General features: G+C 44.3%; 1 protein-coding gene across 3 annotated transcripts in view; it reads left to right on the forward strand.

Annotated features, from left to right (window-relative positions):
- The first annotated feature begins 2,242 nt into the window (after positions 1–2,242).
- The window catches only part of crim1 (cysteine rich transmembrane BMP regulator 1 (chordin-like)), a 33,472-nt gene continuing 8,624 nt past the window's right edge, over positions 2,243–27,090 (forward strand). The window contains exons 1-10 of one of the 3 annotated variants that reach the window (XM_044165746.1): positions 2,249–2,617; positions 2,778–2,969; positions 7,097–7,258; positions 7,528–7,701; positions 14,959–15,201; positions 18,341–18,520; positions 21,134–21,337; positions 22,189–22,317; positions 22,681–22,834; positions 25,371–25,492. In XM_044165746.1, the coding sequence (XP_044021681.1) occupies positions 7,147–7,258; positions 7,528–7,701; positions 14,959–15,201; positions 18,341–18,520; positions 21,134–21,337; positions 22,189–22,317; positions 22,681–22,834; positions 25,371–25,492 (1,318 nt within the window). In that variant the 5' untranslated portion in view covers positions 2,249–2,617; positions 2,778–2,969; positions 7,097–7,146. Of the gene's footprint in view, positions 2,970–7,096; positions 7,259–7,527; positions 7,702–14,958; positions 15,202–18,340; positions 18,521–21,133; positions 21,338–22,188; positions 22,318–22,680; positions 22,835–25,370; positions 25,493–27,090 lie in introns of all 3 variants that reach the window. The other 2 variants (XM_044165744.1, XM_044165745.1) reach the window with 2 other exon arrangements.

The following is a 27,090-nucleotide window of genomic DNA, read 5'->3' on the forward strand; positions in this document are numbered from 1 at the left end:
CACCGTCTACATCCCAGAAACACCTCCTCACCACCAGCCTGACGCCTCCACAGCAGTCGGGTGTAAATCAGCTGCCTGTGCAGTGGATGGATGAGAAGCAAAAGGGGTGGAGAGTTTATCCAATCTCTGGAATAGATCCCACACCGTGACCCCTCCATCTTATGGGGCCAGGGATGATTAGGCCCACCTGAAGTTGGTTCCACAAGCCTGGATCACAATAATCACACCAGGGACTTCTGTCTAGGAGACAGGGAATCTGGCGCCCCTATTGCTGTATTTTCCCATAGATCTGTGACTCAGAACATCATTAGCACACACACACTACTGTTATTCAGGGCCTTCACTGCCCCACCTTTTCCCCCTGTTTGCTCCATTCAGAGACTCACATGCAAAGTTACCAACACCCAGGCACATGGCCTAGCAGATTGTGCTCTGGATTTCATGGACATGGCACTCAACAAATGTAATTAGCTTTGTTTGGGCCTAATTTGGCACTTGGATAGTGTCACTGTGGTGTTTGACGTCAGATTTAACAATAGGGAAGTTTTCCAAATGCCGAATTCATGCAACATTTGACACAGGGCATATGCTTGGAGTCTAATGAGGGTGTATTCTAGTTTTGGTCATTGTGTTGTTGATTGCTGCCCCTGCTGCCCCTCTGAGAGAAAAATGCCCCCATTATGATCCCCTAGAGAATTTATACATCTAATTACTAGTATAGATAGATAGAAAGAGAACCAGAAGGTGTTGTGGTGACCTTTCGGTTGGCCAAAAACAAATCTCTGGTTCATGATAGCAGGATGAGAGGCCTCTGAGAGTAGCCAGCTGGCCGCTTTTGAAAGCTCATCGCCCAGGCAAATAGGTCAGTGCTGCAGGGCCACAATCTCTGCAAGTGAATGGAAACCGAGGCTCTCCAAGGTCCTGGTCTGATCTGTCTTCAACCAGCAGTGGGTGTCCGGCCAGCGGACAGTGGGTCGGCCCATTTGACAAGAGCTTTAAGGAGGGGATGGAACGAGGGAGGGTGGAGGGAGAGCTGGAGGACAAGAGCTGAGTTGTGTTGCAAGGGCTGATTATGCGTGCTGCGGGGCTAGTTTCCTGGATGTTGTGTTTGTGTTGGAGCGGGTGGCTCCAGGCAGATGTTGCAAATGAAGGAGGTGCTGTTGTGTGTTGACATTGTGGGGAAAATAATCCCGGATGACATCTTATTGGTGTTTGAAGAGGAAATGTTTCAAGTGACAGTGAAAACAAATCCCCAATACTGGACCATCCTCACATTTTCGATATGTGATATCTATTATTGTATCAATTACTTTCCAGTATTTCTCATTAGTTGCTCAGAGCTGGCAGACAGCATCATGTAAAGCAGACTAAAGACTTATCACACTTGACTTGTTCTGAAGACTAAATGATCTCTCACTTCTGCAGCAGAAAAGGTGCACAGTGTTTTTATATGTATTTTTTGTTGAACAGTATTGTTTTCTCTAGGTCAGTGTCTGTGGCACTGACACAATCAGTCTCCAGCTGTGCCCACTGCCCACACACATGCACACACCATCAATCTGCCAATGTAAGCACATAAACACTGCTTCAACAAACATCAGATGACCTTTTACCTTTCCAAAGGCACCTGCATACACAATCGGACACCTACAAACACAAGTAAGCACACACTCATCCACACACAAAAGGTAAAGCTGATATATGGCCTTGATAATGCCTGATATGTTTGATTAGGGGCTTTGACAGACTTTATGGCTGTATTGTAAAGAGATAGAGAACGATTAGGCGGCTGGTGAAAGAAGTCCTACTGTAAATGCACTGTGACATAAAAGATATGATCTTAATGAGGGTGGGAGTGTATGGACTAATGTCCTGTAGTGTATGTAGTATTCTGGATTTATTGCCATGGTTTTATATACTTTAATTAGGTAAATTATAGTCTAACCACCTTTACTGGTGGTTATAAAGGTTTTAGATTCATAATGCATAATAGTACGAGTCATTCATGCTTTTCTTAGGCCTATAGCTGATTTTTGCTTTCACTCATTTTAAGTATTTTAACTACTATATCCGTTTTCAAATAGCTGTTGAAGACACACAATTGCAGTGATTTACAGAATATGAAGCAAAAAAAGCAACTTGCACTCAAGGTATTCAAAGTTGCATCATTGCGCAACACAGAGACGAGTTGCCGAGGGGGAATAAATCTGTTCAAATCCTCCCTCCTTTCAGCCCTTGTGACTGGTCGGTGCCTGTGTCAGTCAGGGGGAGGGGTGCACCGCTAATTTCTATATGCCTGTATGTCAATTTAAGAGTCAGATTGCGTTCTCTTGTGTGGCTGTCAGCAGCAGCAAGCCTCAGTGGACGTCCACATCCTCGGTCTGGGATTTCTAAAATCAGATGAGACGCTCGAGACGTGCGTGTAGCCTACCTGCTTACATTGAACATTTGCCTTTGGATATTGCTGCCACTTAAAACGCATCCGCACACTTCAGTCTCGTGGTATTTTTGCTTTTGAAGTGAGCTGCTGTGTAATAAAGAGAACGCCTGAGGGAAGACTCATCACAAAACTTTAAAGAAGACTTTGCAACTTTGGAGTCTAGCGGTGTACCTCGCGGTGAGTTCATGTGGTTTATCATCTGACAGAAGCGGATCATTTCTCTTTTGAAACATGTTCAGCCAGTTCTCCGTTGTGCTATTAAATGTCCTTTTTCTGGTGCGGGCGCTTTCGGCTCATGAGTGCACGCCGTGTAATCTCCGGACTTGTCCCGTCAAAGCCCCGCACGGCTGCGAGGGTGGCCGGACGTTGGCCAGGGATCCGTGCGGATGCTGTGACCAGTGTACCCGACTGGAGTGGGAGCCCTGCGGCGGACAGGACTGGGCGCACGGCTACTGCGCCCTGGGGCTGACCTGCGCCTCTTTCAACACAACAGGAGCTGCCACAATCCCTGAAATTGGAGTATGTAAAGGTGGGTAGCAGTCTGTCGTGTCATTTTTATGAAATCCTAGAACTTGTGGCAGTATTGAGAGAGATTAAATGTGCTGTTGTTGAGTTGCACAGTGCAACAGTGCAATAAAAGAACTGTAGGTGTCAATTATTTTGGTAAGCAACCATTCCCTTCCTTGAAGAGGCTTGATGGCATCACTCTTCAAATATCAGTGAAGTCCAGACTGCAGTGACTGTGTCAGTGTTTACATTGTCTCTGGCTGCCTGGAGCAGCTCCCCAGGTCTGAGGGGCTCTTGACTGCCAGGAGAGGAGTCATGTTCAACTGCTCTTTCTACTCCTCAAAGCATCATTCACTCTCAGCTCAGAAGCATGACAATAAGTTTGGCAACAGTGATTTGGCACCAAGTTACACTTCAGCTTCAGTAGGTTCTGTTCTCTTTGCTTTACAAACTCAAAGAGACATTTATAAAAAGGCAGTGAATTGATATAAGACAAAAATGACTGTTTGAATCTGTGTGAGGGCAAAACTGTGGATTACCCATGGCGTGACCAACAATGATGATTGTGTTTTTAAACTTGAAATACACTGTAATTTAACAGGCTTCAGTGTGTGCCTCAGAGATGTAATGGTTTGACAGCACAATTGCAAAAGTCCCCATCCCCCGCGGATTTTCATTCGCAATCTTGTGAATCCACAGTGCTATACTATTCTGTTCCTGCCAAGCAGAGCTGGGCTATTATACTGTGGATGTGCTCATTTTACACACAATTTCAGCAACTTTCTGAACTTCAAAGAAATGTGTAGGGTGTCAGGTTCCTCACAGTGAATGAAGTAAGTAGCAATGGCCTTCCCCTGAGGAACAAATAACCGCTGGGAGGAACCCCCAGCCCCTTCACCTGCAGTGTGTCCAGCCTGTTTCCGGATGATTGAAAGGGAATGACAGGACTGTAGGAGAGAGTAAGCAGCTCTCAGTGGGTGTCTCGATCCCTTGACCCTGCCCTGCCATCATCCCTCTGTGGGGTGGTCCAAGTTAGGGCTCCACAAGGGTTTTCCAGGGGTCTCAAGCCCCAGGCCATCCCTGCTGCTGATTGTGCCTCATGTACAGGTTAGGCTGGCGTCTGGAGGACATCTCCTCTGCAAATTAACAGCTTTGGAACGAGTGGGAGACCTAATGGCTCCTCTGATTGAGTCGTGCCTCTGGTCCTGTGGCTCCAGGGGCCTCAGAGCATGCTGCTGACCCCTAAATCAGATACTCGTACACACACAATCTCAATATCCCAGAGGGTCTTGGTGGGGGTAAATCAACACCTCCCAGTGTGTTTTCAGGGGCCACAGTAGGCAGGCTGCTGGATCCCAGATTTCCCTCCTCAAGCTGCAAGGGTCTTAAAGTGATTAGACTCACAATCAGGAGTAGGGGGTAAATGTTTCCGCTTTCTGATCGCCTGCTTTTCTGCTCAGTTTTGATTTTCTGGGTGGTCAAAATCTGTTTGTGTGGAGACATCAACAACTTTACAACACACAAGACATGTTGCATATTAAATGAGAGGTATACCTTGGTAATGTATAATCACTCAGTTTTTAATGTTATTGTTGATAGGATTGGAAAACATGTTGAAATAGCTATCAATTCTAACCATTTTAGGGCTTGTGCTGCTGCAATAGTCATTGAACTTGTGTTTTCCAGACCTGGATATGGGATGTGAGATACTGGTGTCTAAAAGAAATTGGAAATGTGCTGGAAATGAACAGTTTTTTAACTGAGGAAGTCCAGGCTTTGTGGCCATTAGATCTCACTACTTTCAAAGGTATAATAACCAAAAATAATTGCAAGAAATGGTAGCTTTCCAAAAACAATACCTGGGATATTAACATCAGTTATTGTCATGAAGGGATTTGGCATTTAAATACTGAAGCTGACAAAAATATTTGTTTTAAAGTGAATCAAATGTTGCCACTTCAGGTGGCAGGTTGACTCTGTCAGGTGTCTTGTGAGTACACAGACATCTGTTTTGGGGAAAAGTCATCTGGCACCTTATCATATGTGCTTCAGTGATCAGCCTGTCAGTCAGGTGAAATCATTCAGTCTTTCCAGCTAAATGATTTGTTTTGATGTTCTCATTTTATTCTTGTGTCTGTACTCCCACGCCAAGATTCCCCAAGCTCCAGAGGCACTTAACATACCATGTAACAGAATGTCTGTCTTACAGGGACGCTATGTCCACTGCACTCCTTCACATGCCTTCTACTTCTCCCTTCCTCTGGTATTATCTAATGTTTCAAAGACTTCCTTTTTAGCTCGCTATCAGCCAGAGGGCCTCTAGAGGTCAGCTTTCCCATCCTGGCTCTGGATGCCAAGACTAGCAGTCTCAGTGGCTGAGCGAGGAATCCCCCTGGGATGAAGCCATAGACCTTGGCTAGAGTCATGTCAGGCCAGATAATAGATAGCAAGTCCAGACCAGGGTCAGGCTAAAGGGGGCTAGGCTGGGGCAGACCAGCTTAGAACAAACTGGGCTGACTGGGGTCAAGCAAAAAATGAGTTAATGAGGCAACGTGTTTAGTGTCCAGCCTTTCATTGATTGTTTTGACTTCAACCTCTTTTTCTACGTGCCAGATTTAGCACCCCACACAGACAGACACCACTGCCACCACCACCTCAAATGAAAATACCATCTCAGGCACAGGAAACCTTTGGGATGGAAAAAATGTGGAATTGAGGATCATTTTAAGGTGGAAGGAAATCACAGGGAAAGTTTTGGTGTGGTTTATTGAAAAGGCTGCTTGTGCTTTGCAAGTCTCACTGGCCGTCTGGGAGAGCTATTAACAGCACAGGCTGGCTTAGGTTAAAGGTAGTATTACCTTCACCTCTTCCATTGGCCGTAGTGTACTGTAGAGCTTGTGAGCACCATCCGTCACCAAGGAGTCATCCACACAACCAAGTTTAACTTGGGATCTTGTTTGCAAAGATGCTTTCTTCTGCAGTCACATTGATTCACTTCAACAGTAAAATTTATTACAGTAAGAGCTTTTTCCCATAGTGGAATATCTGTTTTATATTAATATGGATCAACATATGTGTTTTATTATGATTTACAGCATTTAAAAGCAAAGCCATGGAATTCCATTTCTTTCCAGTCATTTTGAGTCATCCCATTATTGTTTCTCTGATCCCTAACTTAGAATGAAAAGGATTTTCATTCTCAGTTATTTCAGGTAAGATCGCTACAGTAGTCGGGTAAATATACTATGAAGTGCTCGTGTTTATATTGGATAGTTAAACCTTTTCACCTTTTCCTCTGGTGCATTGTTCTGGTGTGTAGCTGTTTGGAGAAGAATGCCAGAGTATTATGATAAGCTCCAATAACGCTTCCACACTGTTGGTTGAGGCCTGGGAGCTAAATGCTTGGGAAGGGGTTACTCAGTGTTACAGCTTGTCTCATCCTGTTTACTCTGCTGACACATTTGTGCGCTTGGACAACTGTGAAGGAGGGTAATTTGGGCATATATATGTGTGTGTGCATTCACGCATGCATGTGAAAGGAACACTATGGGTTATGTGTATGTTGGGGCCCTTAATCCCAGGGTTTTGGTGGTTGTTCAGCTCACAAGGCACCAATGGGACACATGGCTCCCTAGTACATTCCTTCCTTCCTATCGTAAAGTTTTGTCCAAGTTGGGCAGGGCCAAGTAAGCCTCAAGGTGCCATCTCAGGGGGTAAGGCTCACTAGGCGAAGTAACTGTGGTATGGTGCAAGTGGCCTTGGTACAGAAGAGGTGTTCCAGCAACCAGCAGTGATAGAAACTCTGGAAGGGCCCCATGCTGTGGAACAAAAGCAAACAAATGGGCTCAATGGCTGAAGTAGCGTGGCACGACGAGAAGGGAGGAGGGATGGCAGCCCAGAAAATACACTGGTCACTTGAATAACGGCAGTGCCAGGGCAATGTGTTGCAACAAAGGCTGTAAGCTGGCTAACCCTTCAGCACTTTTGGGAAACAAATCTCGGTTTCTGGAACATTTTTCCTTGTGATTAAGCTGTAACTCTGCCCAATGTCTGTTTATTCCCAGTTAAAATGGACAAACCAGTCCAAGCGAGAAGTTCATGTTCATTCCCTATCCTAATGTCGTCTGTTCTCCCTACTGTCCTACGCAGTGCTCCCTGACCATCCAGAGGCAGGCCTGGAGGACGAGAGCTGTCCCCTGATGACAGGCTGCGACAGAGCTGGAGGTCAGTGTGTGTGTGATGCCCATCACTCTTGCTTGGGCTCTTTCACCTACCCTGACCAAGAAACCTGCATGAAGGCCAGCAAGTCAGGTGAGCCCTCTCCTTCCATCACACACATATGTTGAAACACAGATGTATGCACACACACAAGCACAGAATCCAAGTCGGAGAGAATAATGCTGTCCATTGTGAGGAGCTAATCCATAACAGATGTGGCTTTGAGGTGACTAGTGCTACTTACATATCATAGTGATGACACACATGCTAAGGCTTTGTCTATCGGTTCCCCTTGAGTGGTGCCATTGTCTGTGACTCATTGATGACTGTGGTTTGGGTGTGTGTCCACGGCTGGATTTCAGAGGGTCGCAGGCACGATCACCGGGAAAGACACAGAGAGAAGTATGTGGGACCATCCAACCCAGCCTGCATGTTCTCTGGATGTAACCTGACCGCTGAGGGCTGTGTGTGCGAGTCTCAGAGCTGCCACCACCACTTCGCCTACATCAACCGCAGCCAGTGCCAGGAAGCCGCAGGTAACCTTCAAATGACCTGCAACTGGAACTGACAGCCACACAGCAGCCAACCAGTAGCTTTACTCAGCTCAAGTTATTTAGTGTTAAGACGTGGGGATTTAAACCTGAGTCTGAAATAGATTCTGCAAAAACAAAGTTACTTTTACATAACAGTCCATGCTTAATATAAACATTGATATAAAGTGCACTACAGCTTTGGCTGCTTAAGTTTTTGCCCTTCTCTTTATACAAATCACATCTGATTGGAACACAGAATTCCTTATGTCCCAGCTCATTACGTGTGAAAGGAAGCATATTGTTGCTAACCAATGAAAACCGTGTGACTCTAAATTTGGTCACCTTTTTAAGCAAAGTTCAAATGCTTAGAATCGTGTGTGTGATTGTACAATTAATCATTTGTACCAATCTACCTGAATAAATGCTTGGAGAAACTTACCATCCCACAGTCTGATACTACCTGTGAAAGCATAACAGATAGCATAATACATGGCACTTTCCATGATAACATGCAGAGAGTGGGAAAAGTAAAGGAGGAGGGAAAGAAAGAGAGCGAGACTGATATCATGTAAATAAAACTAGAAGGAAAGATGTTGAGAGTGAAAAAAGAAGGTGTGAATCTGACTGACAAAAGGAGCAAAAACAGATAAAAGTGTCGATTACAAGAGAAGGAGTTGCCGAGAATGATGATGGAAAGTGTTGGAGATCCTCAGGCACAGGAGACAGTCCTTTAGGTGTTAATGTATAGAGTGTAAGATGAATGCTTGCCTTGTGTGGGAGGTAAAAAAGCGAATCCCTGCAATGATGTGAGAGAATACAAGAATGTGTGTTTACCTCCACTCTTAGCAGTCTCCCTGATTGACACTTCTTAGTGAAAAATGTAATTGGCACAGAGAGTTTAGTTTCCTCATTTAGATTGTGAGGTGTCTGGTAGACAGGCACTAAGTGGCAGCTACCTCCTGAGTGACATTTGCAAAATAGGACAGGACTGCCACTGAGCGAACTCACTGAACCTCTGTGTATGTTGGATAAACTACATCTTACTGAACAAGCTTTTAAAAGCCAGAAAACTGGAAGGAAAAATGAGTTGGTGCTGTAGTGAACAGACTAAGTCCAAAGCATGTGACTGTGACTGCTTGTGTTTTTATCCACATATTGCTCTCCTTTGATACTCAAGGTTCTCCCTCTCTTTGCAATTTGCTGACATTTCAGGTGAAGAACAGCTCTTAAGGTAGACAATGCTGTGGCTGGCCATTTAAACATATTTGAAATTATTTAGTCTGCAAATGACACAGAGGTTGTTACAGAACATTTACAGTACAGCTGTGTGAATGTTTATCTTGAGCCATTTACTCAGTAAATCCCACCGGAAGCGTGTTCATCAAACATTATATTGTTTTAGACATGTTATCATTGAAGTCTAGTGTTGCAATGAAAGATATACTGTTAGTCTTCTATGTTTTGTAACTCCCTCATCTCAAAGCCTGAGCCCAATGGATGGCAGTTTAAACTCACACCAGTGAAAACTATAAACAACATTTTTCAGCAGCTTATGAGTTCTGACTGCAACGCACACCCACCCTTCTGATGGCCCCTCATTAAGTAAGAGACCAGGAAGTGTCTGTCTGTTATGTCTGTAAGTATGCATGTGGAAAGATGCTCACGTGCACATGTTTGCATGTGTTTATATACCATCACGTGTGTGTGATGAGCCTGTAAATGTGAGCATCTGAGCATGCGTGTCTGCGTCTGTGTTTGTGCATGTGTCTGTGTGTGATAATTATCTTGTTTGTGTAGATGTCTCGGCAGAGATTTTCCTTTGTCTGTCATCAGCAAGAGCTTCCTCTGCGACCAGACCGGGACTCTGTGGTTAGGATCTTACTCGTTCAGTCCTCTTGGACTCCATAGTGACTGCATCCATCAACCCCTTGTTGTATTAGACACAAGCAGTTATTACGTGGGTTAGCATGCCCTGCTTGTGTGTGATAGCAAATGTATCCTGTAAACCTGCTTCCAAGGCATCAAAGCTCCACTGATGGCACGGGTCTTCACATGCATTGGGACATTAAAGCAGACCTTGTATCCCAACACTTCAAGAAACCCTTTTCAGACATCAGTTGGAACATAGATTCTCTTCTTGAGATTTGTACGCTCACACATGGTAATGGTTTTGCCTCTCACTTTCCGTTTGACTCACTCAGTGGTCTTGTCAGTTCATCCCTCCACTGTGAGTCACTGTGATCTGTTAAAACTCAACATCTTTTCTGCCTCACCACTGTTGGTGTTCAATTACCTAATGTTGCCTCTTGTAGTTTCAGTGGGATCCTGTTCTCTGCTGGTATACAAGATGCTGATGTAATTTGGCTGCAAACGTTCAATCAGAAGCAACATGGCGTGCCAGACGTATTACCCACATGTCAGGGAAAGAGGATGTGATAAGTGTAGCAGAGGCAGGGGGAAGGCAGGAAGATAGGAAATCACAACTGAGGCCAACCGTTTTGTTGAGGTATTTGTGTCAAGTACAGGCCCCAGGGTCTTGGTAGGGTGGTGTTTGGTAATTTTACACTCTGGGATGGTTTACATATTTCATTCATGATAAGGCCCCTAACTGCTATTTTAGAGGAATTCCCCTGCTGTTGCTCACTGACAGGAACAAGCAACAGCAGTCTGTGCATTTAGTAAGCATTTAGGTGATTCATACAACTGGCATCACTTAATCCTAACATCTGCTCAGAAATAGTGGCTGTTGGAAACCCAATGCTGAAGCAGTCAGGTTGTCTACTTACTTGCTCTTGTGGACTGTTAATGGGGATAAAATAAAGTAAAATAGAGTGAAATTTGTCCCTCACAGGCATGTGGAAGTTCATGAGCAGTTCATCAGACGGGGAAGCAGTGCCCACTATGATGCCATGGCACAAACTGACCTTGCTCCCACAAATCTACTTGCCCACCTATGCCACCTCCGCCATGCCTCTCTCTGCCCTTGTGAAAGGACTGTTAGTTCTGCTTGGCTGCAGCCTCTTTGTGGCAGAGCTATTAATGGCCGAGCCAGACCGCCGCTGGCTGGCAGGGGCGTGAGACGTCTCAGCGCTATGTGTTTGTGTGTCGTCTGCGGAAGCTATGGCCCCTGTTGTACCCTGCAAGCTGCTCGTTTCCCAGTGTGTGTGTATTTGTATGTGTGGGTAGTGATTTCAAAGAGGAAACAAAACTCCTTGTGTGGCAATTGAGACAAAGAACATCCCTTAAAGGCATGTTGGGACTGCTGTCAACCCACTCACTACTCATGGTCAGCCGCTAACCAAACCAGCCAGCATTAGGCCAGCAGGAAAAGCCAAGACACACACACATAAAGTCTTAGATCATTCCTGCATGTCCAGCTCTAACCCTCACTCCATTCACTAAATCTAGACCTAAAACCTCAGCTCACTGACCCAACCATAACCATTACCAAATCAAAGACACCCAGACTGCAGCCTAAGCCAACTCCTGTTGTTCCCAGGCACATTTCTCCCATCATCAGCCATTCTTTTCCTTTTTTTCCCCCTGAAAGGGAACAGATCCATATAGTCAAAATCCATACATAACTCAACCGTCTCTTCCACAATTTATTCAACACCCCAGGTCCCCCATAGACTTGTTTTATATTTGCTACAGATGATAGCTATTTTTTAGGTATAATGTCCTCTGAGTGACGATACACGTGACAACTGTTTAGTTATGTTTTCCAGTGCCCTGGAGCAGAGTTTGTGAGTGCTGATCTCCGTCTGAGGGATATGCCCTTTAGCCAGATAGAAGTCCCTCACACTTGCTGTCATTGGCCTAATCTTATTGGCCATCTGACGGTAAGGAAAGGGTGTGTTTCAATGGAATGCACACATGCTATGCTCACTTTCTATGCACACACAAACATGAAAAATCTATGTGCACATGTGCACCTACATGTGGACATTCTCATTACCTCACCCAAACATGCTCATTTACAGCTTCAGCGTGTTACTTAGGACACTGAGATCAGTGCTTTTTGCTTTTCATGCAAATATTTAGCCAAAGAGCAAGAGAGCAAGGTGTGCAGGCAGCAGATGCAGTAGCCAGCAGGGCTACTGCATGCTTACGCCCGGCTACCTCAAGCTTCTGACCATGGTGTGAAGTTCCCACCAAGTGTTTCTTCCTGGTGACCCTGTCTGTGCCTTTTGGCCTGGACCCCCTCCCAGACCTGCTCCGCGATCCTCACACATATACTCACACACGCTGATACACACAGTGAACAATGCTGACTTTCTCAGCTGTAACTGCTGGTGGGCCTAGGGCCAGGGCCCCACAGCTTTACGTGTGAGACGGCCCTGATGTGTCCCTTTGCGGAGCAACTTTATAAAACCTGAGGACAGACCAGAAACCCACGGAGGGCAGCTGGACTGAGACAGCTTTGTTCTCCGCTGACTTGCTTCCAAAGTCAGTCAGTGAACAGAACTCACATTGTGCGCTTTTTCCATGAGTAAACTCAGGCTGTCAACACAGCCTCCTCTGCCTGGCCGAGCCGCTCTGGTTCGGGGAAAGACTGCGCTCCTTGTACCCGGCTTGAAGAGAAGAAAAAACCCATTTAGATAGGAGGTGTTTTTCTTTCTTCAATGAGCTGCTGAGGTGCCAGAAATATGCATTGTTAACAAGAGACCATTCTGTAGTAATGAAGCAATTTCCGTATCCCACCTCTTCCAGACCAGTGTCAGGTGTGTGTGCGCCTGTGTGTGACTCTGTTGTTGCAGGTTGTGCATTGAGGTCAAAGGTTTTCCATTCTTTGCTATCTTACAGTCGCACAAGAGCACATGTTGCCTAATCTGCAGAGAGAATTTATCAAGCATACCAAATCAGGCTTTTTGTGTTTGTGCAAGCTGGAGTATGGCCACCATTGTGATACGAAGATTGGTTCAGTGGTTGCTGACTCACTAATTACAGCCATTTATGCTCAGAGATAGAACACAAACAGCACAGGATAAAATCCATTTGCTGCTGACTTTTTCCATCCTCTCTGTATGCCTATTGTGTTTTTAAATGTGCTAGCTAGATAATTATATTAATTGGACCTGCAGGGGTTGGACTATTTCCATGGATGGATACAATTCTATTCATTTGAATGACAATGGTATGTCTGCCAGCTGCTTTTCCCAGCGCACTCTAACCCCAGCCATTATCACAACTGAAAGAGTAATCAGCCTTCTCTGGGACACATACAATACACAGAAAGTGTTTTTCAGTGCAGAACGTTGTGCAGGATCGTCCCAGGGTATTTTCTATGGCTTTAAACAGTGTGAGGTTTTCATATGCAAAACCAGTCTTCAACTGAGCAGCAGCAGACTGTGTTAGACTTTATTGGAAGTAAAACATTCGCCAATCAGAGCTTCCAAATGAAGTTTATTTAACTCCAGCATAGGAATTAAGCCAAAAACCGTTAAAAGGGTTGTAGCCTTAATTCAGGGGTTTTCCCCTCATTTTCTATGACACTATTCAGCTACGAAGTTTATCAATGAGAGCTTTGTGGCCGTCCTCACTGTTCCCAGGTTGCTTGAGTAAACAGTACAGTACAGATACCTCACACTCCTGCTCTATTTATCTGGAGCCAGAAAAATTCAGTGTTTCCCTTATCCTCAATTTCATCTGTCAAAAATGTTACCCCCACCCACAAAAATACAGCAGTCACAGTCTTACAGCACCGCTCTTCCATGTTTTATTCTAGGTCAGGTAGACATCAAACAGCTAGTTAAACGTAATGCCAGCAGAGGATCAGGTGAGACCAAAGACTTCATCTTAAAGAGCTGGAATTGTGGAGAATATACAGTACAATTCAGAGGTCCAGCTTTGGAGTTGAGGACTGGCAGAGCAGAGCAGAACCATTATCAGGGAATTAGAAGTCTGGACCCCGAACTGCTCACTGGTTCAGTTTCCCCATCTTGTTGCAAAAACCCAGAGAGATCCGCTTACAGGTCTTCAAATGTCAGGGATGAGGCACATCCTCTGAGAGACTTGTGTTGTGCCATGGAGCCAGCACCAGTCTTGGAAGACCCTCAACAAAACTCAGCTTTTGGAAACACTACCAAAACCCTAAGCACTGTTACGTAACCATAGCATGTATCATCCCCTCTCCTCAAAAACCATATGTATACAAAGATTGTCAAGTATTCCTAATAATTAAATCATAATCCACTTAATTTGTTGACATCGTTTCTCCTTTAAATGTCAGTGATGATTTAAACTAGGTGTACAGTTACTAGATTTTCCTAATTCTTATCCATAATCTCTGCACTAGTTAATGCTGCCTTTCAACTCTTCCTCTTACCTGTCAAAGTGCTACAAAGTGTGTATTTACTGTGCTTTCAGCAGGGGATCTTGGAAATTACTTAGTGATCGACTATAGAACAGGACCTGAGTCTGCTCTCCCCAATCCCTCTATTCTGCCTGCACTGTATACATTACAGTGACACTGAGAACCAAAATAAACACATCCCTTTGGTTTGGGTAATCCAATCTTTGTAAGGTAGCTACTGTTCTCATACAATGTCTGTACAGAGGGGTGCTCCACTTTTCTTTTCCTGAACAGGCTCCAACATACACCCCTGTGCCCCTTGCCCAGATTTCCAGTACCCCTGCACCTCTTTCCCCCCCTAACAAGGCGTATCAGAGCTATTATGTTGGCTCTGGCAAATGAATAGACAAACACATCCTGGTATGCTAAGTGAAGGGGAGATTCTAAACTGGCAAGAAGAAAAGCTCTGTTGAAGGTTGGGCTGTTTGGATTGTGAGCCAGTTGAGCCAGGCTGGGTGGGATCAGAGGCCCGTAGACAGGATATGCAGAGAGCCTTGTCGTGTCTAGAGCGTTGCTCTCACTTCTCTGACAGGATGCTGTGAAGCTGTCACGGACTGAAGTGTGGATCTGATGACTGTGCACAGAGTTTGTGTTGGGAGACTGTGTGAACTCAGCTTTTAGACCGTAACACGAGTAGTGCTGTTCTAAAGTGGCTCAACTGACACTACGAGGAGGCAGCCCTCACACACACATGCACACACAGAAAAACCCCTCCTTCCTCTAGGAGAACAGTGTGGGCACTGTCAGAGCCTAGAACAGCTGAAAGTGGTGTTACAGAATGTCTAAAATTTAAAAAGATGCCACAGCCCTGTCTGTCCCTTTCACTGTTTTTGTTTGCATATACATTGTATGCTGCATACACACTTGTATCGTAACATGAACATGCATCCATGTCTGTGTTTCAGAGGAGCTGAGGTGTGCCGGGGTGACGTGTCCCGCACTGCAGGTGCCCTCCTGCCCCAAGGGTTCAGTCCTGACCAAGAGTTACACGCCCCCTTCTGGTTGCTGCCCCTCCATACCGCCCCAGTGCACTTGCGACCTCCGTGCCTGCCACAAGCCCCAGTGCCCGAACGGACAGCGCGCCGTGCCACTCAGCCAGGCCAGCGGTCAGCCAGGAGACTGCTGTGATGTCTTTGAGTGCCAGAAAGGTGATTGCACTGAACTTCACACTACACGATCTGTTTCGATTGGTCCCCCACTGGGGGTAGCAGTGGCACAGTTGGTGTGAGATTCATCGCCTTTGAGGAAGCAATTATTTTCCTCAGAGTAAGGCTTTCCTCCCTGCTGACTAAATGTCCACAGATGAAAAGGAAAGTTGCTGATTGGATAATTACTGTTGGGCTGTTTATCAGGCTGGGCTGATGCCTCCCAGGGTTAAGACCATGGTTCAAAGACATATTTTCAGGGTTGTGTCCACAAATATTTCTATTGCCTGAAGGGATATGAAATATAATGGATCTTTTAAAGCAGATTGCTGGTCTAAAGTACACATATGCACCATTTTCTCACCTGGTGAGGAAATGCAGGGAAAGAGAAGTGAGAGAGAGAGCGCAGATGTTGATCACATAGCCTCTCTGACGTGGCCCGGAGGCAGCCAGGAGAGTCAGGAAAGCAGGGAGGGGACCTGTGGTATTGGTCTGTTTACTCTGCGCTCCCAACAAATATTCGCTGTTTTACCAACAGAACAAATTCCCATTCTGGCCCCTCCACATGCATAAATGAGTGCCGTGTCCTGGAATTAATGGACTTAACGAGCTCAGTGACCAGAAAAGTGCTTAGGCTATGAATTTGCTCAACAGAAGTGCAGTGGCAAAGGGTTCCTGTCTGGTCACACGTCCAAAGGGAAAAGGTTCAACAGTTCATTGATGGGAATGCTTTTTATGTGCTCCAGTCTGCCAGTGGGGAGGGTAATTGAGTCCGGCAGGCCGGCGGGGGCTGAATGGCAGCCGTGGGGGCCATGGGATCAGTGTTTTGATAACAAGTGTCTGCTGCTCTTTGGGCCTGGGGCTTGATGCCTTTTGTGCTGCCCCTACTGTCCGTTAGGCCTGCATGACTGCGTGCCATGTCAGAAAGCTCCACAGACAGGGACACACTGGGCCCCCTAGTCACCTCCCCAGTCCTGCAGATCCCCCCAAGCACTGGTTACATGTATCGTATACATATAAAATCAAAGTTGCTTTCAAATACCATACCTATTCTCTAATGGAACACACTTTAGCACGGCCCCCCATTGTCTCTGTGTGTCAGGCTTGGACTGATTAACTTGTTTCCATTGCCCACTTGGCTGAGGGCTCATATTTAGTCAGGGTCAGTGTGTGCAGTGACAATAAATCCCACCTGTGTGTTTTGGCCTCCATCGACGATAGACTCTCTCCACTGTTGGCTGGAGAATGGTTGTAACTGGGTGGCAGACAAAACCTGGCAACACCGTCCTGACCTGATGTCATCTGATGTTACAGATGATCTGGTTTGATCCTGTTTATCTGTGGTCTGCTGTTTATCAACACTTTAGCTGGCACATATTCTGCATATGCCCTGTAGTCAGCCCTGAATGCAGAGTAGGTTCAGGACTGCACATGAGATTTACACCGGTGTTAAGCAATAAGGCTGAGATCACCACACAAATGGTTCTCAGGGAGCTCAGCTTGAGTTTGTTATAAACACGCAACAATCATGTCCTCAGAAGTTGATGAGTGGTTGTGTTAGTGACATAAGTTAAACTCATTGTCATTTGATATTCTGAGCTGATCAAAAATATCACTGTAAAGTTGATTTTAATAAATCCCATCATTGTTCTTCTCTGGGAAAAGTCATATTTCTCTATAGTTTTGCTTTATTCACTTGTAAACCACAAGAAACACCAGTATGACAGTCCATTATTAATGATTTAGACAGGCTTAGGGTCAATATTTATTGGCCCATCCATCTTCACATCCAATCCTCACCTCAATTTAGAGAAGACTAAGTCAGAAGCATGACTGGAATTTAGATTTTGTGCCGTGAGTTGTTTTAGGGATTACCATTAACAAACACTGCGGAAATCACATGTGAGCATCCCCTCATGTGACTTCCTATTGCTTCTGTGAGCGTTAAAAAACGTTGCCGTGCCTTTTGATTTTGGCCAGCTAAAGTACTTATTGCATTGCACGCAAAGCAGGACGGCAGGGATACTGAGAGAGAGAGAGGAAAAGGCAGAAAGAATGGAACAGAAAGATGGCAAGGAAGAGACTAAAAGATCAACAAATCCCCACTCTACTTTCAACTCAGTTGGCCCACCTGCTTTGTATTAGAGTGCAGTGCTGGTTGTTGGGAGGCATGGGGTCATTGGCGCAGACACTTTGTTACTGCACTCAAAGGTATGGCGTACACATGCCTCATTTATAGAAACCACTGGCCCCACATCTGCCTGCATCTGTGCAATACATTTACTTGCCTAACTAGTGTAGCTACTCCTTTATGAGACTTTCTTACATAACCACATTGCCTCACTTCCCTCATGTTGGAGTGTGTTTGATGAAAAGTTACTGTGTGGTTAGTTAAGATCATAGAATGATGAGTCACCCAAACCATTGTGGTACATTTGAATGCGTGCAATGAGCATCGCAAGGTTTTCCCATACGTATTCTGGCTTTACTGGGCCTGTTGTCCATACACAAGATCAGATCTTGGTTTTCCAACAGTAACTAAGCTCATTTTATTTCATAATAGACGGAACACAGCTAAGTGCTTGGATGCTTTTGAGGAAAGCAGGCCAGAGCATTGATTCACTCCACCTGCCACCAGCACACTGAGCCCAGATTCTGCCAAAGCCTCAGACCCACTACTGTTTTCTTTTACTCTGCAGTGCAAGAGTCCAACGCCTTTTCAAGACTTGATAGATCCCTGTGAAATTCCTCCTCATGGACTTGGCTTGATTGTCTGATGAATGCCATTCCACCCCACAACCTCAGCCATCAATGTCTTACCTCAGCACCATTTGGTTCAGATAAACATTTCCATCAATAGCAGAAAATGAATGGTTTATGAATTTGCAATTGATTGTATACAGTTGCGATAGTCTCTCACTGATCAAGCTTGACATTTGTAATAAAAGCTGCATTTTTTATGTCATAGTCATGAGGAGAAAATTCTTGTGTTAATCTTTGCCAAATGTGATTGACACCTGACAGACCACAGTGCCCTATTCGTCAACCGCAGAGTGTGTTAAGCATTATCATCCCCACATGGTGTTCAGTTTAAGGTTGACAGCATCTGTCTGATTCTTCTTTTTCTTGTTCTTCTCCTTAGTCTCTCCCAAGTGTGTCCACAATGGGAGGAAGTTTTCCGAGGGAGTGGTGTACCGCATGGAACCCTGTTGGCTGTGCCAGTGCCGGGGGGGAATCTCCTTCTGCTCCATGGCAGAGTGCGCTGAGCTGGACTGTGAAAACTTCTACATTCCTGAGGGCGAGTGTTGCCCTGTCTGCATAGGTACACGAGTTTACCATGTTATTTTGTTAAGATATGGCAACTTAATTCTTCATTTTGTCAAAAATTACACAGTTAAAATTGGGAGATTCAGATTTACACTTGTGTGTTTGAAGTTTAAGCCACTGGTGATGTAGCATAGACAAGAAGGCCTGTGTGGCCAGCTGACAGATTGGAAAGTTGATGCAGGAGAGGTAGAGATGATAACAAAATCCACCTTGCCTGACACTTACCTCCAGTGACCCTACCTTAATGGCTTCCTCATATAACCAGCTTCCACAGTTGTTAACATACCTGGCATACAAGAGGTGCACTATAGTGCCAGCCAGGGATTCATTTCCACTGGGAAGACTTAAGAATGTAAAAACCCTCTTTCAGAGGGTACGGGTTGGCTTTGTAATATCTGACTCTAGCTTAATGGGGGGACCCACTCGCAAAAAAAACATGTGCTCAAAGCCAGGTAGGGAGTTCTGATGTGTGCACTTGGGATTGTAAAAAAAAAAAAAAAAAAAAAAAAAAAAAAAAAAAAAAGGGGTTGCAGCACATATGGTAACCACATTACAGTCTGCCAGAAGCCAGTGGATGGAGACGGTAGCCAGTTTTGGCCTCTGCTTGCTTGGCTACAGTTGATTTTGGGGTGGGGGGGGAGAGAGACTGCAGAGGAGATCATGTTAGGTCAGTGTTGGAAACACCTGGAATATGCAGGCATTTAGATGGTATGGAATGCTTTCATCTTTTTCTTATGAAAAGCTGCTCTTACTTACTGCATGGCTCACTGCGCGGAACATTGGCTATAATAAGCTGGATTAAGAGAAGTATTTAAGATTACTTGGTTGTGATTATACTAGATGTACTAATCAATATTTCTATATTAACAATAGACCAAATTACTATGTATAATGTGAAAGGGGTTGCTTGTAATAATAAACCCACAGAGAATTATCACCAGACTCTGCAGGTCCCCTCAGCTCTACAGAACGCTTTAGCGTCTTTCAGCTCGTTGTTTTGGTTTTACAGCCCACAACTTAACTGTTTTTATTCATTCTTACCACTCCGCAGCTGTTTTTAGCAAAAAAGCTTTGATAAACCTGCCCAGCACCAAACATCAGACAGACAAAGTTAGAAACACGACTCCAAATAAATGCTAATGTTGCTCCATGTCTTCTGGATAAAATGTATATGGTAATAATAGGTCAATGCTGTGTTTTTAGATTGTCCTAAGTGACCAAAAAAACAATGAATGCAGGTTCAATGAAGAAGTACATTACCAAAAGAAACCTGGTAGTCATCTGTGTACGTATGTACTTTTTTTACATTGAAAACTCGATAGCATCTTTCTTATAAGATAGTACCAATTAAGTTGTAAAAACAGCTCTGGAGAAGTTTTGTCAAGTCTGTGAAAATTACTAAAGTGTAATCTCGGCATGGACTGAAAGACAGAAAGCAAACCGAAAGATGCTATCACGTTGCATTATGGGAAGTGTAGGCGTCCAGGCTTTTGGAGCTTGGGGACAAAAAATCAGTGGTATCACTTTCAACCATTCTTTTATCTGTCTCTCACTAGTCCCACAGCTTCATAAAAGTAAAATGGTAAAATCCTGGAGTGATCCTTTAAAGTTTCATTATAAGGGTCATGGTACAGCATACGTGAGGTGTACACACTGAGAAAGTAGGGGAGAGAAAAATAGATCCTCTTCAGGTTAATTGCAGCCAGGAACCTCAGCAGCCAAAACTCAGCTGGGATAGGTAGGACTCCTGTGCACAGTATACAGCACCCTCTCTCCCTCTGACACACATTCAGTAAGCCGCACCAAACACATAAACACACAGAATTATGAACGCCATTGATTCACACTGACGCACAGAGAAAATGCTGAGACCAAAAAACAGTGTAACAAAAAAATTAAAACTGTTTATAGTAAATGGAAAAAAAGGCTCCCAGAGCTGGGCTCAGGCATCATACATCACCTCAAGCTGAGCAGAATGGCTTCACAGGACTTTATGGTTCTTACTAAAAACTAATGGCTACAGATCAAACATTTTTTAGAGTGGTTTCTTTGCTTTGGAGTGTATGAAACACTGACCTAGCCTTTGACCTTAGGGTCACAGATGAGTTCAGTGTTTCAGCCAAAAGATTAATGGACACTGTAGGGACCAGCAGATATTAATGTCATCACCCTTGCTGTGTTTCCAGTGATCAAATCTCTCTTGGGACGAGACAGCAGTACCCTAAAATTTGTCTGTTTCAACTTAAATCCCTATATATGTTGTCACAAAGCCAGAGGCCTCTCCCCACTTATAAATGTAGATAGTCATCTAAATTCAACAGCGTTCTCTCCATAGTTCTTGGTGACACACCAGTTTCCATATCTTGTTATCTCCCTCATGGAGTATCCTGCTTCCTTCAGTTCTGCTCTGACTCTGTCTCCTGTTAATTCAATTACAGTAGAGGATGTAGTATAAGATACATTGGACTGAAGCTTTGGATTTGAATTCCATTCATGGTAGCTAAATCAAACTATACATGTGACTTCACTAAGAATCAGATTGAAGATTCTCCCCATCTCTCACTTTGTTTCTTAACCCACAATGTGTATGTCTCTTTTTTCCTCCCAGATGTGGAGTTACTGTCAATGGACAGCACTAAGGCCAGTTGCTGGGTGAATAATAAGCTACGAGCCCATGAGGAGCAGTGGAAAGAGGACGACTGCACCTTCTGCCAGTGTGTGGATGGAGAACCACACTGTACAGCCATGGCCTGCAAACAGAGCTGCCAAAATCCTGTCAAGATCCCTGGAGAGTGCTGTCCCTTCTGTGAAGGTATAGAGAGTTGTGTAGGTCTTCAAACCAAACAACACTTGTCTTTTATATTTATAACATCTAATGTATAGCTCATATCTATATGAGGTACACAATAGCCCACATACCACATGTAGGAGGCTCCTGTGGCCACGCAGCTTTGCTACAGAGGCCATGTCGGCATGGGCTCATTAAAGGGGAGGCCAAGGAGCATTCTTCAAGCTGCAGGGTTCTTTGTGTTCCTTTATTACCGCTGCCCGCCAAAATGAGACCCACCTGTGTGTGTGAGGCTGGGCCGTGCTTTTAACACAGGAGGCTGCATAATTGAAGTGGATCCTTTTTTTGTGAGCTTAATTAGTTACAGCTCGTCGGGCTGCTCCTCCCACTGAACGTGGCAAGAGACGTTTGACGGGAATATTGTGGCTTCACAATAAAGCTGGCCCTGATTGAAGAGGGTCTGGGCAGTGCTAGAGTCTGGCTTCAGTCCAGAGGACACTCTATTATCTTCACTGGTAGTCCTAGAACTAAAACATGCTCTTTAGACACATTCAACTTATTAATGACAGACAGTTCTACACAATAAGATAGAGGGGCATAATCCCCCTTACAGTGTGACCCACCCTAGTGTAATTGCTCTGCATTTATCTGTAATTACTGTTTACTCCAAAATAAGAGCAGTGTAAATAGGTAGCTATTACAGTTGGCACAAAAAGCATAGATGAGGTGTTATACCTCAGGGGATCCTAGCACACATGTAAAAAACAAAAACAAAAAGAAATTCATAAAAGTAATCCCTGTTTGTTTGCTGTCTATGTGAATACTGTTGCTCTCATGCAAACTTCTTACCCTCCACCATCTCTTTTGTTCTCTAGAGCCTTCTTATGAAACAGTCAGCCCCATGCTATGTCCTCCCCTGGACAACTGCTCCCTGTCAGGGAATGACTGCCCCTATGGCTTCCAGCAGGACCAAAATGGATGTCTACTCTGCCAGTGTCTCAATAGTAAGTTCACTTTCCTCACTTTAATGTTGAACCAAAAGGGTTAAAGTTTCAGGAACTGACTTGCAGAAGCATGAGCGTGATACATTTCTTCTGACATGCTGCTTCTTGCAGTTTTGCATTAAAATGGTGGACATACAATGCTGTTTTTACCTGTTTGCTCATGCTGATGTCAAACAAAGATCCACTTGGTTTTGACAGCAACAAAGACATGTTCATATTCAAGCTTATTTGCGTCCATGGCTGCAGTCTTTGCAAGGTTCTCTGTCACAAGTTCCTGTGAGCAGCCCCATAGCAACTCATGGCCTTTGCCTCTGATGGATTGTTGCGCCCATGAACAGATGACCTCTCTCTCAACTCTTTCAGATGACTCCTGTCCTGACCTGGGAAAATACTGTTCCCTGCAATGCCCAATGGGATACGAAAGGGATGATTTTGGCTGTGAGGTGTGTGAGTGCAGCATCCCCCTGCCCAAGTGCCGACCTTTGACCTGCACTAAGACCTGCCCCTATGGATATGTGTAAGTACACCCAGTGACCTTATGGGTTTCTCATCCCCCAAGTCCTCCCACACTCATTTGTCAGCTGTGTTTTCAGCCTGTTTAAAGACATCTGTGGCTGTCAGTGATGTGACATGCAGATATATGAGGAAACTATACACTTTGCTCTTACATATTCATAAGACAGAAAACTCTAAGTGGATAGTTATCTTTGGAAATTCTGTTAAGTCGGTGAGAGGTTATCAGTTTCATAATGGACAATGTACGTGTGGAGCTTTACACCTGGGAAAATGGTTGCGTCTTAAAATATCTGTGTTAAAGTCATTTCCCCCCCAGTCACCTCCTGTATTTAAATTGGTATGGTTAAATAAGAAGTATATTACTCATATTATGTTGTACTTATATTACTAAGTGATGCCCAGAGGCCAGTGCCTGTTTGATCCTGGTCAAAAGGAAGTAGAACAGGCTATTGCAACAGTAGTTTGGCATCCAACATCAAAGGGCCTACCTTGGTGGCCAATCCCAGGTCTCTAAATCTGTGTGTGAGAATGTGTGTGCATGTTTGTGTGTGAGTAATTCACTGTGAGGTCCTCGCCAGCCTCTCAGCCCCCTGCAACTCCTCTCCTCCCTATCCCATTTAACCCAATCAAACATCTGGAAGTGCTCTCTACCGGGACGCTTGGTTCTCCCCAGGCACCACTCTCATTTCATAAATCATTGTTCCGTCTCAAAACAACGATCAAAAACACATCAGGACAAAAGCGGCCTTTATGAAATATATACAGTTGGGATTCTTCTGGTATCTCAACCATGCTCTGTGGAGCCACGGCTCAAGATGGGCTTGATATGTCTGCGCAGGATACCAGAGGAGAGGAGAAAGGATGAGGGGTACCCTGTGGGGAAAAGAAGAGCAGGAAGTCCTGGCTTTATCCTTCATAAGCAGCTGTTTAGGTCTATCCTCAGAAGTCTGAAATCCTCTGAGAGCTTGCCAGCCTTTCAATGCAGATCTGTCTTCTCACACAGGACCTCTGCATGCAGCCACCACAAAGAAACAAAAGGCACAAAGGATCTCTCTGTTTATACTGGTTATATTGATGACATCCTGTAGTGTAATGTACATGTTCAAAACTGAAGGCGCAGGCCTTCAAAGCAGGATCAATGTAAACCTTGTAAACTATGTAAACCATGTGTTGAACACTCTTCTCTTGTGTTAACAGTCCAGATGAAGGACATTCTTAGGGTAGTTCTTACAACTGAAGTTGTGTTTTCCATCCTTCATAGCTCAAAATCATCACTGTGACCTCACAGGTCATGAATGGCATTCTTCTGGCCATTACAGTTGCGGCACATTGGAAATTATGCTGAGCCAGCAGTCCCAGGGCCGGGGCCCCCAGTGCCTCCCCAAGCCCCTCTATCCCCCTGGAGCCCAAAGCGCTGCTTGGCATTCCACACACCATCTTTAAACAAAGCCTTGCTCTAAGGTCGCAGCACTCTCTGTCTCTGTATTTGTACAGTGAGGCACTGGCCAAACCCTCACAATGTTGGTTCAATAGCTGTTATTGCTGTTTCAGCATAGATAGGGTCTGCTGGTCCATTTGTTGAGCCTGGCATGCTCTGTCCTCTTTATGGGACACAGCACCCATCCATGGGTTTGAGGGCTTCTTTTATTTATGCTGGCAGATGAAGATTAATAGAGTAATTACCCAAGCCTAATGAGGCCACTGCTTCATAAAATCACTTACCTTGAGGGATAGAGACTAGAGAGGGAGGCTATCTGGTTGAGGGAGGGTGAATGCAGACAGGGAGGCATAGAGAGGGAGTCTAGAATGAGAGAAGTGTAGATACAGGTCATTCTTTCATCTGGGTTTTGACAATTTATCAACCTGCAGCTCATCCATGTTTTATTAGGCAGATAATTGGATCCAACTGGCCTATTTCCATCCTCTGCAGCTTCTGCACTTCATACTGCTCTTCTCTCTTTGTATGTGAGGATATGCCTTTGATGTTGCTTTGTTCTGATAACTGGACTCAAGTTTGGATTCTGGTCAGTTTAGTTAAATTGTTACTTAATTTTCAAATCAGCCAACAGCTTAAACCTGACTATCAGAAGAACCTATCTCTCTCTCTTTTTCTGTACTCCCCAATCAACATGCCTTCATTAGCTTTTGTCTGGCCACTGCGCTTTGGTGCTCCTATATGTCAGCCAAAGGCTTTCGGAGCAATAATGGCAACAGGGTGAATTGAAAGCATCTGAATTGGCTTTAGATTGCTCCTTCAAGAGTCTTTGGGTTGGTGTGATGTGCAAACCACAGGTATCTCTCGTGTTGGCCTTTTATTTGGCCTTTGTTTAAAGGCAGCTAAAATAGAGAGGGGAAAGCAGGTCCAGATGTTGATTATACCAGACTTGAGCATCTGGGTTTCACTCAATCACAACACCATGTTGCTCCATAGACCTCTGTTCATCTTGGAGATATTCTCAATGTGAAGAAATTCTTCAAGTAACTGAGTTTTTTATATGTGTGTGGTTCATCATGTGTGTGTGTTTGTTGCCCCGCAGGAGGAACAAGCATGGCTGCGAGATGTGTCGCTGTGTCAAGTGTCCTCCCTTTACCTGTGACAAGCACTGCAGCGATGGCTATCGACAGAACAGGAAGGGCTGCTCCATTTGCATGTGTAAAGGTAAGTGAGCTCTGGTGCAGATATCACCTGCTGCAAAATGCTGTGCAATGTTCCAATATTTATGACTGAATAATACCTCAATAGCAATGATGTGAGTTTGGGGATAATTACTGGTGATTTCACAAGATATTGTGTTTGCCACATAGGGAGTAAAATGAACAATGAACACTTTGTTCATTTTACTCAGCTGGAAGAATCCATTCAATAGTTCACTTCAGAAATAAAATACCCTAAATAACACTTGAAGTTGTAGGAGAGACTAATCTCTGATGGCAGGGAAACATTTGCCAGTAAGTTGTTCTGTTTTTGTAAGATTCAACAACTGCTGGCCATGAAATGTAGTATTATTATAATTTTGGATATTCCTGGTCCCCAGAGGATGAACCATGCAAAATCCTGACCTTCCCTCTGCCACTAGTCTCAGACCAACATTTTCACTCATACATAACAAATCTCTATATCAAATAGGGAAACTATCTTGAAATATACACTTTGTATCCATAGATACAATATGATATATCAATATATTACCCATACTTTAAATTGATCACAGCTACCTCTTAAGAGTTACCTCCTGATACATAACCACAAGGTCTTAACTGTAAGCAGTATAAAGGGTAGAGGATGGAAGGAGATAGGAGAGCTCTGTTAGCAGAGTTGAATTTCTGCCACTAAGCTGCAGCTTTGATTTCCTGTGACCTTCTGCTGCTCTACTGTGGAGACTTTTATGTATGCTTGTTTTGGTTCTTGTTGGTGTTTAGCTTTATCCAGGGGCTGTGTGTGCAACTCTAATTAGATTCCCTCAACCTTTAAGTTTAAAGCAAGTATGCAGATGCCATATTTAGGCTCCACCACATTTTATGTGAAGTGTTTGTTTTGCCAGTTTAGCTGTATTATAAATATTTCAGCCTTAAATATACTTATGGTTTTCCTGTATGGTGAGGTAATCAGTGCAGCTGGCTCCTCATCTCCACAAACAGAGGGACACACACAGACCAGTAACTACTGCAAATAAACTGCTGTTTACCTGATTGTGAAGCTCTTGTATCAGGCTCTCTGTGGACTGTTAAAATATTCAGGGATAGGAAACTTTGTATGTTTTTTTTTTTTTTTTGTGCGTGTTTTTTTAAGGATTTAAATAAAAGAGACATCTGCCTGAACTCAACTCAACATCGTACTGTTCACTGTATTTGGCTTTGTTCCAGATCCCAGTGGATCCCTACAAGCTTTAAGAGCTATGCTGAGTTTAACACATGCTGGGGCCCTGTAACTAGCAACTTGGGCCCTTAAGTCTATGTGTTCCTCAGCTACAACCTTTTAGTTTTGTGTCAGTTGACAAAAATGGTGGGAAATTCATTACGCTTTTTTTGTGGCTGGATTATAAATTGACTATTGGGACATACATATACAATAAAGGAAGATCAAATATTCCTGACTGGTGAATGTTCCAGTATATGGAACCATAACCACTTAGCTCTCACTTTAGCCTCTAATGAAATTGGACCTAAGACAATAATACTGCCCCCTTTTTTTTTTTTTTTACCGTAAATCCTAAATGTACTTAATGAAATTTCCACAGTGAATTTACAAGGTTCCTT

This window comes from Siniperca chuatsi, linkage group LG15 (assembly GCF_020085105.1).
Source record: "Siniperca chuatsi isolate FFG_IHB_CAS linkage group LG15, ASM2008510v1, whole genome shotgun sequence".
NCBI classification, from domain to species: Eukaryota; Metazoa; Chordata; class Actinopteri; order Centrarchiformes; family Sinipercidae; genus Siniperca; species Siniperca chuatsi.